At 34.3% G+C, this 14,593-nt stretch overlaps 1 protein-coding gene and 1 long non-coding RNA gene across 2 annotated transcripts in view; one reads left to right on the top strand and one right to left on the bottom strand.

Moving 5' to 3' along the window:
- Positions 1-14,593, bottom strand: part of GRM8 (glutamate metabotropic receptor 8) — a 959,071-nt gene that overhangs the window by 135,486 nt on the left and 808,992 nt on the right. Inside the window, exon 9 of the mRNA XM_074193782.1 lies at positions 13,075-14,010. Coding sequence (XP_074049883.1) covers positions 13,075-14,010 — 936 coding nt within the window. The remainder of the gene's footprint in view (positions 1-13,074; positions 14,011-14,593) is intronic.
- The window catches only part of LOC141492986 (uncharacterized), a 66,520-nt gene continuing 65,681 nt past the window's right edge, over positions 13,755-14,593 (top strand). The window contains exon 1 of the long non-coding RNA XR_012470095.1: positions 13,755-13,849. This is a non-coding gene — a long non-coding RNA (uncharacterized LOC141492986). The remainder of the gene's footprint in view (positions 13,850-14,593) is intronic.

Below are 14,593 nucleotides of genomic sequence, written 5' to 3'. Positions count from 1 at the left end.
TAACTTTACATGTAGCACCCCTTCTGTCCTCCCTCTCTGAGCTTGTGTTTTGCCCATTCTTCAGTATTCAGAATCCTAGAGGCTTGCTTGCAGGCCATTGATGTTAGAAACTTTATTATGGTTGTTCAGTAGACAGATTGGCAAGGTACACTAGGGGCTCTCTCTCTGAATCATCTGCATAGGGGATGGTTGCTGCCCAATACCTGGGCAGTTGGGAATGATGGAGGTGGCTAGGGCAGTCTCTGGATTATCTTTCAGGGAGTTCCTTTACTGTTGCAGGCTGTATGTATGCTCAACATGGGGAGAAGTCAATCACCTACTCTCTTATTGGGGGAAGTAGAAACAACTGATGCTGTGCCTGGACTGTTTATGTAGGTTCCCCCAAAGGGGAATGCCAGGGTTCCAGGTTATGAGTTTGCTGTCTGGGCAGGACTATCTAGACCAGCCACACTGGTTGAATGTGGGTCCTGGGCACCTGTGCTGGAGTTTTTCCAGCATGCTGAAGCCATCCACCATGCCCCACCTCACCCTGCCCTACTCTCGGCACTGGGCATATCTATGATTCCCTTGTGATAGCCCTTGCTGGAAGATGGTTCATTCTAATCTTTGGTGGGTTTTCTCACTCCAAAATCTGTTAAGAGGCTTGATTAATGTTGGTTCTTAGGGAAACCCAGGAGACCTTTACACTGATCCTAGTTTCTCTCCTCCATCTTGAATGAAACTTCAATGTAATCAATGAAAGATATAAATTTTGGTATGTTGTCTCATTGGTGTCTTCTTTTCTTTTTTAAAATCTATTTAAGGCAATGGGGTTGAGAGACTTGCCCAATATCATACAGCTAGGCAATTATTATGTGTCTGAGGTCAAATTTGAACCCAGGTATTCCTTACTCCAGGGACAGTGCTCTATCCACTGTGAAACCTAGCTGCCCCTCATTGATGTTTCCTTTAATGAAACTATCAATTGTTTCCATAAATTGTTTTTGATTCACTTGTTTTAGTTTTAGATTACTTAGCTTCCAATTAACTTTAATGTTTCTTTCCATTGTCCATATTTTTTTTTAGGTTTTTTTGGTAAGGCTTAGTAAGGGTTTAGTGGCTTGCCCAAGGCCACACAGCTAGGTAATTACTAAGTGTCTGAGACTGGATTTGAACTCAGGTACTCCTGACTCCAGGGCTGGTGCTCTATCCACTTCACCACCTAGCTGCCCCACCATTGTCCATTATTGAATAGAATTTTATTGCATTATGATCTGAAAAGGATCTGTTTACTATTTCAGTTTTTCTCCATTTGGTGGTGAGGCTTTTATGTTCTAATACATAGTAAATTATTTTAGGTACCATATGCTGCTGAGGATTGGTGTATTCTTTTCTATCCCCATTCATTTTTTCTAAAGATCTATCATATGCAATTTTTCTCCAGAATTGATTTGCCTCCTTAGCTTCTTTTTTGTTTATTTAGATTTCTCTAGTTCTGAGAGGGGAAAATTGAGATCCCCCACTAGTATAGTTTTATTATCTATTTCTTCCTGTAACTCATTCAACTTCTTCAAAAAGTTACATACTATATAATTTGGTATATTTATGTTTAGTATTGATAAGGCTCTTCTGTCTATGATATCTTTCAGCAAGATAGTTTCCATATTTATCTCTTTTAAGTACATCTACTTTTGCATATGCTTTAGCTGAGATCATGATTGCTGTTGCCTGTTTTCTTTGCTTCTGCTAAACACAATAAATTCTGCTCCAGTCCTTAATCATAATATATGTATATATCACTGCTTCACATGTGCTTCTTGTAAATAACATATTGTAGGATTTGGTTTTAAATTCATTCTGCTATCCATTTCCATTGGTGAATTTAACCCATTTACATTTATAGTTATGATATAATTGCCATCAATTCATTATAATCAAACCTATCTTACAATGATCTAATCATCATTACAACTTTACTTCTCAGGTCTAAAACCATATTCTCTTCAGAATCCAAAGCCATTCCCTTGAAGCTGCTGATGCATTATGGAAATATACTGCTAGTTTGCTAATTGGCTCCATTTATGGTCAGAATTATGACTTCAAATTTCTGACTTTTGTTCTTGATTAATGAGAACATAATTGGTGAATGCTTTGCTCTAACCTGTTTTGCACTGGGCCAAGAATTTCACCTTTAGAGGCTCTATGAACATCTCCTACTGCCCATCTTAATCATGTCCATCTCTCTGTACTGAAAACCAATAAAATAAAATATGGGCTTTTTCATTATTCATAGCTGAAGTATCCAGACAACTTAGCCCTAATTAAATGAATAAGCTGCCAAATCATTTGTAATCCTGACTGCAATTCCATTACATTTGAATTGTTTCTTTTTGACTACTTACAATGTTTACTTCTTGATCTTTGAGCTCTGGAAGTTGACTACAATGTTCCTGGGAGATTTTATTTTGGGGTCTTTTCTTCAGGCAGAGATCAGTGAATTCTTCTAATTTCTATTTAGCCCTCTGCTTCTAATATATCAGGACAATTTTCTTTGATAATTTCTTGAAGATATAGTCCAGCCATTTTTTTTTCATGGCTTTCAGGTAGTCCAAAAATTCTTATATTATTTCTCCTATATCTATCATCTAAGTAAATTATTTTCCAAATAAGAAATTTCAAGTTTTATTTATTTTGTTTTATATTATCTTCATATCTCATTGAAAATTATAAATTTTAAAGAATTATTTTCTTCAGTAAGCTTTTGTACTTCCTTTTGAATTTGGTAAATTCTGTTTTGGGGATGTCATTTTCCTTGATGAATTTTCAGTTATTTTTTTCCATTTTATTGACATTTTCCTTATTCTCTTGTATCATACTCATTTCTTTTCTCAATTTTTCTTCCAATTCTCTAATTTTCTTTTTATAATGTTTTTATGAGTTAGTCAAGTTGTGAACTGATACAATCTTTCTAGAGAGGAATTTGGAACTATGCCCAAAAGCCAACAAAATTGTACATAACCTTTGATTCATCAATACTACTACTACTAGGTCTGTCTCAAAGAGATCATTAAAAAAGGGGAAAAGATCTACATCTTCAAGAATATTTTCATGATGGCAAAATATTGGAAACTGATGGGATGTTCATTAATTGAGGAATGGCTGAACAAGTTATGGTATAATAGTAATAGATTATTGTTGTATAAGAAATAATGAACAAGCAGGTTTCAGAAAAACCTAGAAAGACTTGTACAGACCGATGCAAGGTGAAATGAGAAGCAGCAGAAAACAATGTATATAGACCACATCAATGACATTTTGCGATGATCAGCTGTGAATGGTCCAGTTCTTCTCAGCAACACAATTATCTAAGAGATAGACAATGGACTCATAAAGCAAAATACTATCCAGACACAGATAAATAACAGACTCTGAATGCAGATTGAAGCTTATTTCTTTTGGACATATTTTATTCTTTTTCATGATTTTTTTTGAAATGTTCCTTCTTCAACTGTGACTAATATGAAAATATATTTTACATAACAGCACATGTATAAACTATATCAAAATGCTTACCATTTTCAGAAGAGGGGAGAGTAGGAAGGTAAGGAGAAAAATTTGGAATTCAAAATCTTGTAAAAATGAGTGCCAAAATTTTCACAATATGCAACAGGGGAAAAATAAAATTAAGATTAAAATTAAATCCCTTTTAAACTCTTCCAGGAATTCTTTTTCTATCTGGGACCAAATTACATTTTTTGTTGAGGAGTTACAATGTAGCCATTTTGATAATATTGTCTTCTTTCGTGTTTATGCCTTGATCTTACTTTTTACCATTGTGACTTTCTACAGTTCAGCTCTTTGTTAAAACTTTTTGCTCATTTTTTTCCCCTCTTTGTGATTTGGTGTTTTTATCTGAGAGTTGGCTTTCATCCCGCAATATTTCAAACTTTTCATTGTTGATGGCCAGAATCTTACTGCTGGTTTTCACTGGGCTTCAGGACTTAGTTGTTTGTTTCTCCATCGAAACCTTTCTTCTACCTTGTCCTGGGATAAAGGGGTTTCCCTGTTGGCTTTCGTTGGGTGTGACTTTTTGCTTCAGCCCTCCTCTAGGAGTGGGACTTTTTTACTCGGTAGCTAAAGTAACAGAATTTTTCTGGTAGGATGCCCTGGAGCAGGGATCTTGTTGCTAATCTGCAGTCTCTATTAGCCAGCCCAAGGGTAGGGCTTCACTACTGCTCAGCAATGGGGTCACAAGTTTGCAGGTGGCTTATGTTGAGAATGGGTAGCTGTAGTGGGCCTTTTTATGGTACACGAAGTGACCACTTGCCTAGGAAACTGCTGGTTTGCCAAAGGATGAGACCTGGCTGGTGGATTGTGCAAAGGTTGCAGCATTGTTCTTGGCCCCCTACAGTGAAATTTGAACTTTGGATCTGACTCCCCTCCACCTCAGTGAGAAGGTCTTTTACTTCTCATATGGCACATGTACAGACTATTTCAAACTTCTCATCATTTTCAGAAGAGGGGAGAGTATGGAGGGAAAGGAAAAAAAATGGAAACTCAAAATCCTGTAAAAAAATGAATGTTAAAATTTTCTGGTGGATTGGTAAGCTTCTTCACTGTCTTAGAATCAATTCTTAGATGGTTTTCAGTTCTTTGGAGAGGGCTCCTTCCTCGTTTCTGCCATCTTGGCACAGGGAATAATCCCAACTTTTTTTAAATGCAGTGACTCAATCAGGTAGCAATGCAGGCCTTACAGATCTAGCAATAATAATAATAATAATAATAATAATAATAATAATAATAATAATAATAATAACCAAATTCTGACAATTACATACACAGATGCAGACATTTTATATGTATATGCTTATATATGATTCATAAATTTTATTAACAACTGAAAAGTCAACTTTAGATAAAATGTCATTATACACATAAGTTATTTATAGGATAAAGATATATTAATTAATTATTATTTTGTTAGGCTTGAACTATTAGAAAAAAATACATGACCTTATGATTTGTATACTTGGGCTTAAAATAGTAGATATATGAAATTTTCAAAATCACTGAATTCCCATAGCTGAGAATATAACCTTTTGGTTATATTTGTTATTAACCTAAAGTCTTCTTGATATACAAAATATTTATAGCAGTTTATTAAAAATATAACTTATCCCTTTGACAGTTTTATCATCTTAAAACACATAAATCTGTTTTTCTCTACATTAGCAAGTTTTATAAGGTTTTATTTCTTAGGATTACAGATATAAATCTGGAAAGGACCTAAGAGACTATTTAATTTTATCCCTTTTATTAGGAAGATGAAGAAACTGAGTCACAGGAAAGTTAAGGATATTTCTTGAGTACATGTATGTCAATGACAGTCAGAATCTGAACCCAATTATAAGGACTCCAAATGGACCATGTTTTTCACTATCCTACACTACCATCATAGATCTCTCCAAAACGTTGTTCATTTCCAAAACTCAACAAACATTTATTAAATATTTAATATGTTTTTTTATCCAAGAACTGCAGTCATGGGAAAACAAATATGAAAAGACAGTCCCTGTCATCAAGGGACTTGCATTCTATTGGAGTAAAACAATATGCAAAAGAAATATTCAAAGTGGTGAGGGGGAGTTGAGAGAAAATGGAGAAGTGCTTGATGAGGGTGCCATGGTAGAGATGTCAAAGAAGTCAAAAATGTATATTCAAGTAGAAAAAAAGATGGTTTGTCCTGATTCCCTTCCTTAAATGGAGGAGAAGTTCATGACTTTACCATCTAATCAGAGCAGGAGAGGTTGCTATTAAGATATCAGCACCAAACTGATTGGTTCATTTAGGATAATAAAATTTACCAATAATTAGGTATGGTGGAGAGGGAACCCTTAAAAGAGGGGGCAGCCAAAAATGTGAATGTTTAAACTACATTAAAAAATTGAACTGAGATGCCTCTACGTGAAGATCAAATTTAGAAAAAGATTTAAATATAATGCAAGCAAGACTTCATACATATTATATATATTTGCATTTTTTATATTTAAAATTGAAATGACTCAAGTCAAATCTCATTTGCCTAGAGGAACCAGGATACAGCAGTTATCACTGCAGTTCTAACCAAGTATCTGATACCCAATGTTTTATAGGCAAAACTGTAGGTAACACATTAAGAAAAACAAATAATTAATGATAGATGTGTATAGTATAATGTTTTAAATATTTGTATAATTAAATTAGAGCAATTCTACAATTAATCACAAAATTTCATTAAGTATAATTTTAAATAACATATTTTATCATGCTTTATGTCTTCATTATGTCTGTTGTATTTTTTAACTTAATTTAATTCAGCATATCTTTAAGTGCATACATGCAAGGCCCTAGAGTAGGAACTAAGGAAACAAAGATAATTTTTTTTAAAAAAATCCTCACCTTTAAGGAGATTACATTCAGCAAAAAATAATATGTACAAGAAAATCTAAATAGGGAGAATGCACTAACAACTAGTGAAATCATTAAAGGTTTGTCATAGAAGTTGAAAACTGAGTTGAAGGAGGTACTCTAAAAGGCAGAAATGAGAAGAAAAATCTCTTTTTAGACATGGTGGATAGTTGTGAAAAGTCATGGAGGATCAAGACAGAGCAGTGAGTTTGGGAAATCATAAATAGAATAGTTTGGATGGAAAATTGAGTATGAGGAGGGAGATCATGGGAAATATGCTGATGATTGAGATTTAAGCTCTGAGTTTTAATTGCCATACTGAAATGTTTGTATTTTATTCTAAAGATTATAGGGAGCCATAGCAGTTACTAAAGCAAGATAATGATAAGGGCAGATCTGTGTGTAATTAAATATACTTGTATGTGGAGATACATTTAAACAGTCATGGAATTCAAAATTTCTTTGTAGAAATTTTTCACAGGCAATTTGGGGAACATCTGATAACCTTTATGAGAAACTGAAACATGGAAATGTCTCTGGGCTCTTATTTATAAGTTCAGTTGAAAATAGAACTTTTTTGTTTTCCCTAACTTGGATTTCATTGGAACTATCAACTTCACCTGGTACTTCCTATTATAAAAGGCATACCTATCTTCAAATTTTGAGAGGCAATTTTCATTTACACTGAATTTTTTAGCCTTTGATCCTTCAGGGCATTGTTTTGTCATGGTGTCTAAAGTCTCAGTTTTTTGTTTAGATGATGACCAAAGCTTAGGAAGTATTGAATATAATCTTGTATCAAGTTGGGTGACTTGGTAGACTTGGGGGGCCTGGTATGCCAGATATCCTATCCTGTTTCAATAACTTCCCAGGCTCAGTTTCTTCTTTTTAAAACTTGGATAATAATAACACCTATTTCTCAAAGTTATTGTGAAAATAAAATTAAAAAATAAGATCTACAAAGTTCTTGGCAAAGAACTCAGGAAGAAGTCCTCCACTTTACCATATTAAGAATTCCAAATAGGAAATACTTTTTTTTTGTTTTGTTTCCTTTTACAAGTCACGTTAAAATGGTGATGAATGAAGTGACTATTAAATGCTAGATTATTTAAATATAGAAAACTCATTTAATTTAATTCATCAAATGATCACTAAGCCCTTCCAAATGATTGTTCAAGGTAGCCTACAAGCTCCCTGGTCCTATTTCCTGGGTTTCAGTGTCCTGCTTTGTAAAATACAGACAGTAATATCTCTCCTACCTACCTATTGAAGCCATTCTAAAGATTAAATGATAAAATATATCTAAAGCATTCAGTGGCAATACAGTTCTATATAAATGATAGCCATTATTTAATGATACTCTTAAAGTTCAAAATACTTTTGAAACTGCTCTATTAGAACTGTATTCTGTAATAAGAGAAAATGAATTTTACTAAATAAAAAGTCACAGGATTTCTATTCAGAATCACAGACTCAGAGTGGGTAGGGACTTAGGAAGTCACTCAAGAAACTTCTTTACAACATATGAAACAAGGAGTCAAGTACCTTTTGCTTGATGACCTCTGTTCAAGGGATAGCTACAAGCTCTCAAGGAAATTCATTCCATCTGGGGGTCATTATTATTTTCACCAAGTCTCTAATAATATCCTTTCAGAACTGAATCTTTTAAAATAGCATTGACTTGAGGGTGGCATAAGAAGTAACTTGCACTCTAAAGACAAACAGAACAAATTCAATCCCTTCTTAAGTCTTTTAGAAACTTGGAGAAATTTGGTGTGTTCCCATTCGCCCAAAGTCTGCTTTTCTCTACTTCTCTAGTCTAAACAACCCTAGGTCCTTCAATTCATTCTCAAAGGACAAGCTTTCCAAGACCTTCACTCTCCTAAATGTCCTTTTCTCGATGATCTCTGGCTCACCAATGACTTTCCTCAGGTGTGATGGACAGAACTTAACTCTAGTTCAGATGAATTCCAACAAATGCAAATCTTCCTAGTGCTAGACTCTCCCTCTCAATAAAGGAAATGCTAATGTTCTCCCTCTTAATGCTAACAGAAGCTTTGTTTTGGCTACTATATCACACTATTGGCTCTGTGACATGGGACATGTCATTTCACTTCCAAATACTCTGGCAGGTCTCTAAGACTATAAATTACAGGGATGGTGCAAATCTACTCTGATTAGGAGACTTTCCTCATCTAGGATATATTTTTCCCCCCCCTTAATCATACTTTTGGTTCATATTGTCTGTGAAACCCACTAAACTCTCAGGTATGTCACTTATTTTGTTTATATTAAATCTTGGTTATTTATACTTGTGATGAAATTTAAATCATATCTATACTCTCTGCTGTCTCTATTTCTGAATCTCTCTCTGTCTCTTTATCATTGTGTTCTATTTCTCTCACTCTCTGATTGTTTTATACTGTCTTTGTATTTTTGTCTTTTTTCCTCTCCCTTTGCCTATCATTTATTTATCTGTTTTTTCTGTCTTTGTCTCTCTCTCTCTCTCTCTCTCTCTCTCTCTCTCTCTCTCTCTCTCTTTCATTATTCAATTTCTCTTTCTGCACCTCCAAATTAACATTATCACTGCTATTGTAGAACCCTCCCTAGCGTTTGAGCCACTGTACATCTTGCTTTTTCATGCAGTACACTAGGAACAAGAATGTAGGTTCATTTGTATGCTATTGGCATCATATTGGTGAAGTCAAACAATGCAAATCACTCTTAGTCAATAATTAAATTATAAAATAAAAAGACATGTTAGAATTGGAAAGCATTTTTAAAAAAACATGTAAAGATATTTTTTTTCAGTGAGATAAAGAAGGCCTAGAGAATTTTTCTGAGGTCAAAAAGTGATAGAACCAGAAATAAACACTGGATCTTTTAAGTCAGCTGATCAGTTTTTTTTTTAATGACAAAAAATTAGAACATGCTCTGACAGACTGACCAAGGATATTCTTTTTTTTTTTACAAAATGTCATTAAACAAGCTTGCATTTCCTGAAATGGAGACTAGCCTGGAAAAACTCAAGACATACATTTACCCTGTCTTTAGCCCATTCCAAATAATTGCCAAAGCTTTAGATTGCCTGTAGGCATAGCAAGGATGACTCAAAATCAATAAAATACATTTAGAGTGTTCTTTTAAAAAAATCATAGATTGCCTTTATCCCTTTTTTTTAGTCATTTGAAGGAACAAAAGAAATAGCTAGTCCAGCCTTAAGAATCCCAAATACTAGCCTTGAATAATAGTGATTAAGGGTCTTAGGCAGAGAGGAATATTAGGGGGGAAGTTTGAAAGAAGAGTCTTGGGGTTTGGGGGGGGAATCACATCTAATTTTATTGTATCAAGCACCTCAGGAGAAGAGTCTTAAGTATTTTATAAGTTTGGCACCTTGATGTATTTACTAACTCCAAGTCTGTGCAAACCTGATTCTGTTTAAATAATTTAAAGACAGGATAATCTACTACCAAAGTTCCAGGCATACAATCTCTCATTCATCTCTTTAGTCATGTCTTCATTCAAACAAATTGAATGCATAAAACTCAGTTCTAATTAACACATTTTATAATGACTGTCTTCTCAAACTATTCTATATTACCTAAAGAAGAAGCATGTTTAAAAATCTAGTTCCAATTAACACATTTTATAATGGCTGTCTTCTGAAAAAGTTCTGTATTAGCTTAGGAAGAAAAAGCAACTCTAATATAATTACATTCTGACCCATAGATAGTCTCTTCTTCTCCATTCCTCTCTTTCTTGGTTTCTCTGTCCCTGACTCTGTATCTCACTCTTTTCCTATTTCTGTCTTTGTTTCAAATAATGATCATTGTTTTTATTACTTATCAAATCACTTTAATAACATATTTGAACTACCCTGATGAAGTCCAAGAGGCTTATTGTAAAAAAATGCATGTTATTTACTAAAATAAAAAAATGAAACAAAAGAAAAGAGGCACTAAAAGAATTAACTGAATAATAAAACCATCTTATTAGCATTTTAATTTTCCTATTTTTCTCCTGGAAAGTCATTATATGAAGATTAAGATATCCTATAGTTTCAAAAATAAAGAGCAAAAATAGGAAAAAACACATTAAGGATTCAAATCCTGGAGATTTTCTTGTTTTCAAATGTTCATTTTTTTTATTCTAGAGGAAAGTAAGTTACTTATATTGACTTTTTTGTCACAAAGTTATGTGAGCAGAGAGCTATTCTTCAGCTCAGATAAAGATGACTTACTGCTTAAGTTGAAGTCACAAGATGATACATTCATAGTTTAAAGAAACCTTATGGATGAGGGAATCATCAATTTAGAGTTGGAAGACCCCCCAGAAACCATTTAGTCCAGGGGTTCATGGACATTTTTATGATATTATACATTCACATATATATATATATATATATGTGTGTGTGTGTGTGTGTGTATGTGTTCACTGAAATATTTATATATGCCTTATATATATTTACATATGCTTATATGTGGAAAAGTAAATGGCAAGTCACTCCAAAGATTTGACAAGAAAACCTCAAATGGCATTATGAAGATGATTGAAATGACTGAACATATATACATATATATATGACTATTTTATGCATAGACTTATATGCAATCAAGGTAATACTCTTCAGGTGGCCAAATGAACAAATGGTCAGAATATAATATATACCAATAAATATATTTACACATATATGTGTTTATGTCATTTACTAGTTCAAAATTGCTATATTCTTCTATAATCCCAAATCTTATAATTCATGCATTTAAAACATAATGCTGATTATGGGTCAATAGTCCTTACTAGAATGTTAAGGAATCTTTGACACATAAACATGCTAAGAACTACTATGCTAGTGTAATATCTTCCTTTCATAAAAGAGAAAATTGAGGACCACAGAAGTTTAATGATTTGATTAAAGTTACTACAGTCATTCAGGAAGAATCTGGATTTGAGCTCAATTCTTTTCACTTCCATTTACATCAAAGTATGAATCCTTCCAAGTCACTCGTAAACATGCATTCATAAAGCCTAGAATGTTAAAAAGGAGAAAGGAACTGAGAGAGAAAGAGAGAGAGAGAGAGAGAGAGCGAGCGAACTGGACTAGTGACTATACCAAAACTGGATTTCAATAAGTCAAACATAATGTTCAGTACTCTGAAATGTATAATTGACCATAACTGTCATGATAAATTTTTGATATGAGAAAATGTATGGGCACGATTTATATTGAATATCATTCTGACCCACACATATCTCTCCAAAGTCAAGCCCACAAAGCTAGAGAAAATATTCTCATTTGCTTATATCAAATATAGGGTTTTTACTAGTTCTTATTTTAGAAGCCAGAATAATTGTGCTTTGCTTTGTGTACCATGAGCCTCCTCTTCATGACTCTCCACAAGTCATCCAAGACATGGATTATGGATCCATAGTTAGTTTGACATATTCAGTAGCAAGTTTTGCTGAAGTCATTTTTTTCCTTATAAGACTATGGTTGAAGGTAACATAGATCTAATAAGGATGAATATATACTATTGAGTTCTCAATCCCCATCAAGTCATAGCTTTCTGAATTAGCTGAGACTTTAAGAGTTCTACAGTCTCTCTTTAAAGGTTGCTAAAAGTTCTTTTGATTTTTTGCAGCTTCTAATAGAGGATAGAAAATTTTTTAAGTTGTTAATTTGGGGGAACAATTTACTAAAGTAGTAACTAGTAAAGGGAGATGCTCTAAGTCTGATTGTTTTAAAACTATTCTACTTCAAACTAGTCACCTAAATCTTTTGTCTAAGAGTTCCCTTTACTATTCCTCTTCCATGGGCCTATAATTGTGTCATTCGCACAGGACAGTTATTCCTGTTCAACTGTGAATTTCCTTTCTAGCAATTTGGAAGATGTATAGGAAAAAGACAAATGAAACAAAAGAAAGGATAACTCTGGCACTTCTCTAGGTAGTTTGAAGTAGGAACTTTAGTTCTTAAGATAGTGCAAACTCTAGAATGTCCATTTATTTTATCATCTTTCCTTTCCTCATTTTCTTTCTCTTCCTTCATCTTCCCAGAAGTTTATAGAAGATTATTTGAAAAAAAGGAGAACGTAAAAGTAGGAATAAAGAAAACTCATCTCAGTTTTTTTCACACTGTGTCCTTACACTATTTTCTTAGTGGGATAAAGAAAAGGAAGTACAATACTTATCATCACCACCATCACTAACAGTATATGCAAATCTCTCCACTGACTTCAAAAATGCAAAATGAGAAACTTTTGCCTAAAGGAGGACATATCTGAGACTTATTGAATCTGAAGTCACTTCTTAATTTATCCTCTACCCCAGTCAACCCAAACTTAATTTGAATGAGCATAGTAGCTTTAAGGCTAGAAGTCTGGGGAGAGGCATGCAAAAAAAAATGTAATTCATCTATTTTCCAGTCTTCCCAAGAAGAAAGTGTTTTCAAATATTCCTTCAATGGAAATCCAGTTTACTCCTCTCACTTTCAGAGCACTGTGACCCTAAAAGATATGTTTACTTCTCAATAAACCTCAAATGGAGTAAAGTATCAGTGGAGAATACAAATGAACCTTGGAAGTACAGTTGAGAATAGTCATGGAAGAGAAGAGATAAATATTGGTAACTCCATTTATTAGCACTTACCTTTTCTGCTGACTGTGCTGTACCAAAAAAGATGGGAATAAAAGCTAACCAAATGATGCAGGTGGTGTACATTGTAAATCCAATGGGTTTGGCTTCATTGAAGGTCTCTGGGACACCTCTGGTTTTAATGGCATAAACAGTACATGTCACCATCAAGAGAATACTATATCCAAGTGAGCAAATAAGCGAAAGGTCAGAAATATCACATTTGAGCACTCCTCTGGCATTTTCCGGATCCAGTGTCCTCTGTTCTCCATAGTCAATGATGATATGTGGAGGGTCCACAGCAAACCAAACAAAGACTCCCAGAAGCTGCAAGGAGATGAGGCTGAAGGTGATCACCAGCTGGGACGCTGGGCTGATAAACTTTGGAGCTGTGACGGATTTCTTCCCTTGTTCAAATATCCGGTGGATTCTGTTTGTTTTGGTCAGTAGGGCTGCATAACTGAAACACATGCCTAGCCCTAGAAAGATCCGTCGGAAGGAGCAGATAACTGTGTCTGGTGCTGCTATCATTAAAAATGTGATGGAGTAACAGAGGAAGATCCCTGTCAAGAGCACATAGCTCAACTCCCGCCCAGATGCCCTCACAATTGGTGTGTCATTGTAGCGGACAAAGGTCACAATGACAAAGGTAGTAGCAATGATTCCCAGGATAGCAATGAAAACGGGCACCACTGCCCAGGGAGAATGCCATTCTAACTTGATGATGGGAATGAGCTGGCAACCTGTGCGGTTGATGTTGGGTCTTTGATCCAAAGGACAGAGTTCACAGGTCAGTTCATCTACCTGGTAATTATAGCCTTCACATCGCTCACAATGCCAGCAGCAAGGGACTCCTTTTACCGTTTTCTTCCTTTCCCCAGGCTTGCATGGCAGGCTGCAGACAGATGCAGGATGAGTATGCTCTCTATTAGCCCACTGCATGTCTTCTACCTGTAGGTATAAAAAATTAATGAGCCTTCCATTTTCCCCCATTTATAATATCCTAATCCTTGCCACAGGTTCATAATAAATCATTATGGCCTGACAGTACAAATACAGTTTACCATAATAAGAAACCAGTTTCTTTCCCTTATATTGACTTTATGAAAGTGTTAAATGATTGTGTCCAATAAATCATTTGTGTCATCAGCTTGATGAGTGTCATTAGTTTCCATTTAATCCTCAGCTGCTGACCAATCTGACATTTGGAGAAAGATTTATTGACTCTGATGTTGTTTTAATGAAAAAAATGGTACCACAAACACAACTAAATGACAGAAGTTCTGAAATACTTAAATAAGAGATAGATACATAGGTAGAAAGATAGATAGATAGAGGGATGGATGGATATATACATATATATATATATATATATATATATATATATATATATGAAGATATAATTTTGGTAACTTTGTTTTGGAAAACACAAAGCACATCTTGCTTCAGTTTCAAAGAGAAAAAATACAAAGGACCACTTATATTTGGACATGTTTAAAGTCCCTTCTATCTCTAGAGGTAGCTAACCTTTCAT

The sequence above is a fragment of the Macrotis lagotis genome, chromosome 7 (assembly GCF_037893015.1).
Source record: "Macrotis lagotis isolate mMagLag1 chromosome 7, bilby.v1.9.chrom.fasta, whole genome shotgun sequence".
NCBI lineage: Eukaryota > Metazoa > Chordata > Mammalia > Peramelemorphia > Peramelidae > Macrotis > Macrotis lagotis.
This window is presented reverse-complemented; position numbering and strand designations above follow the sequence as displayed.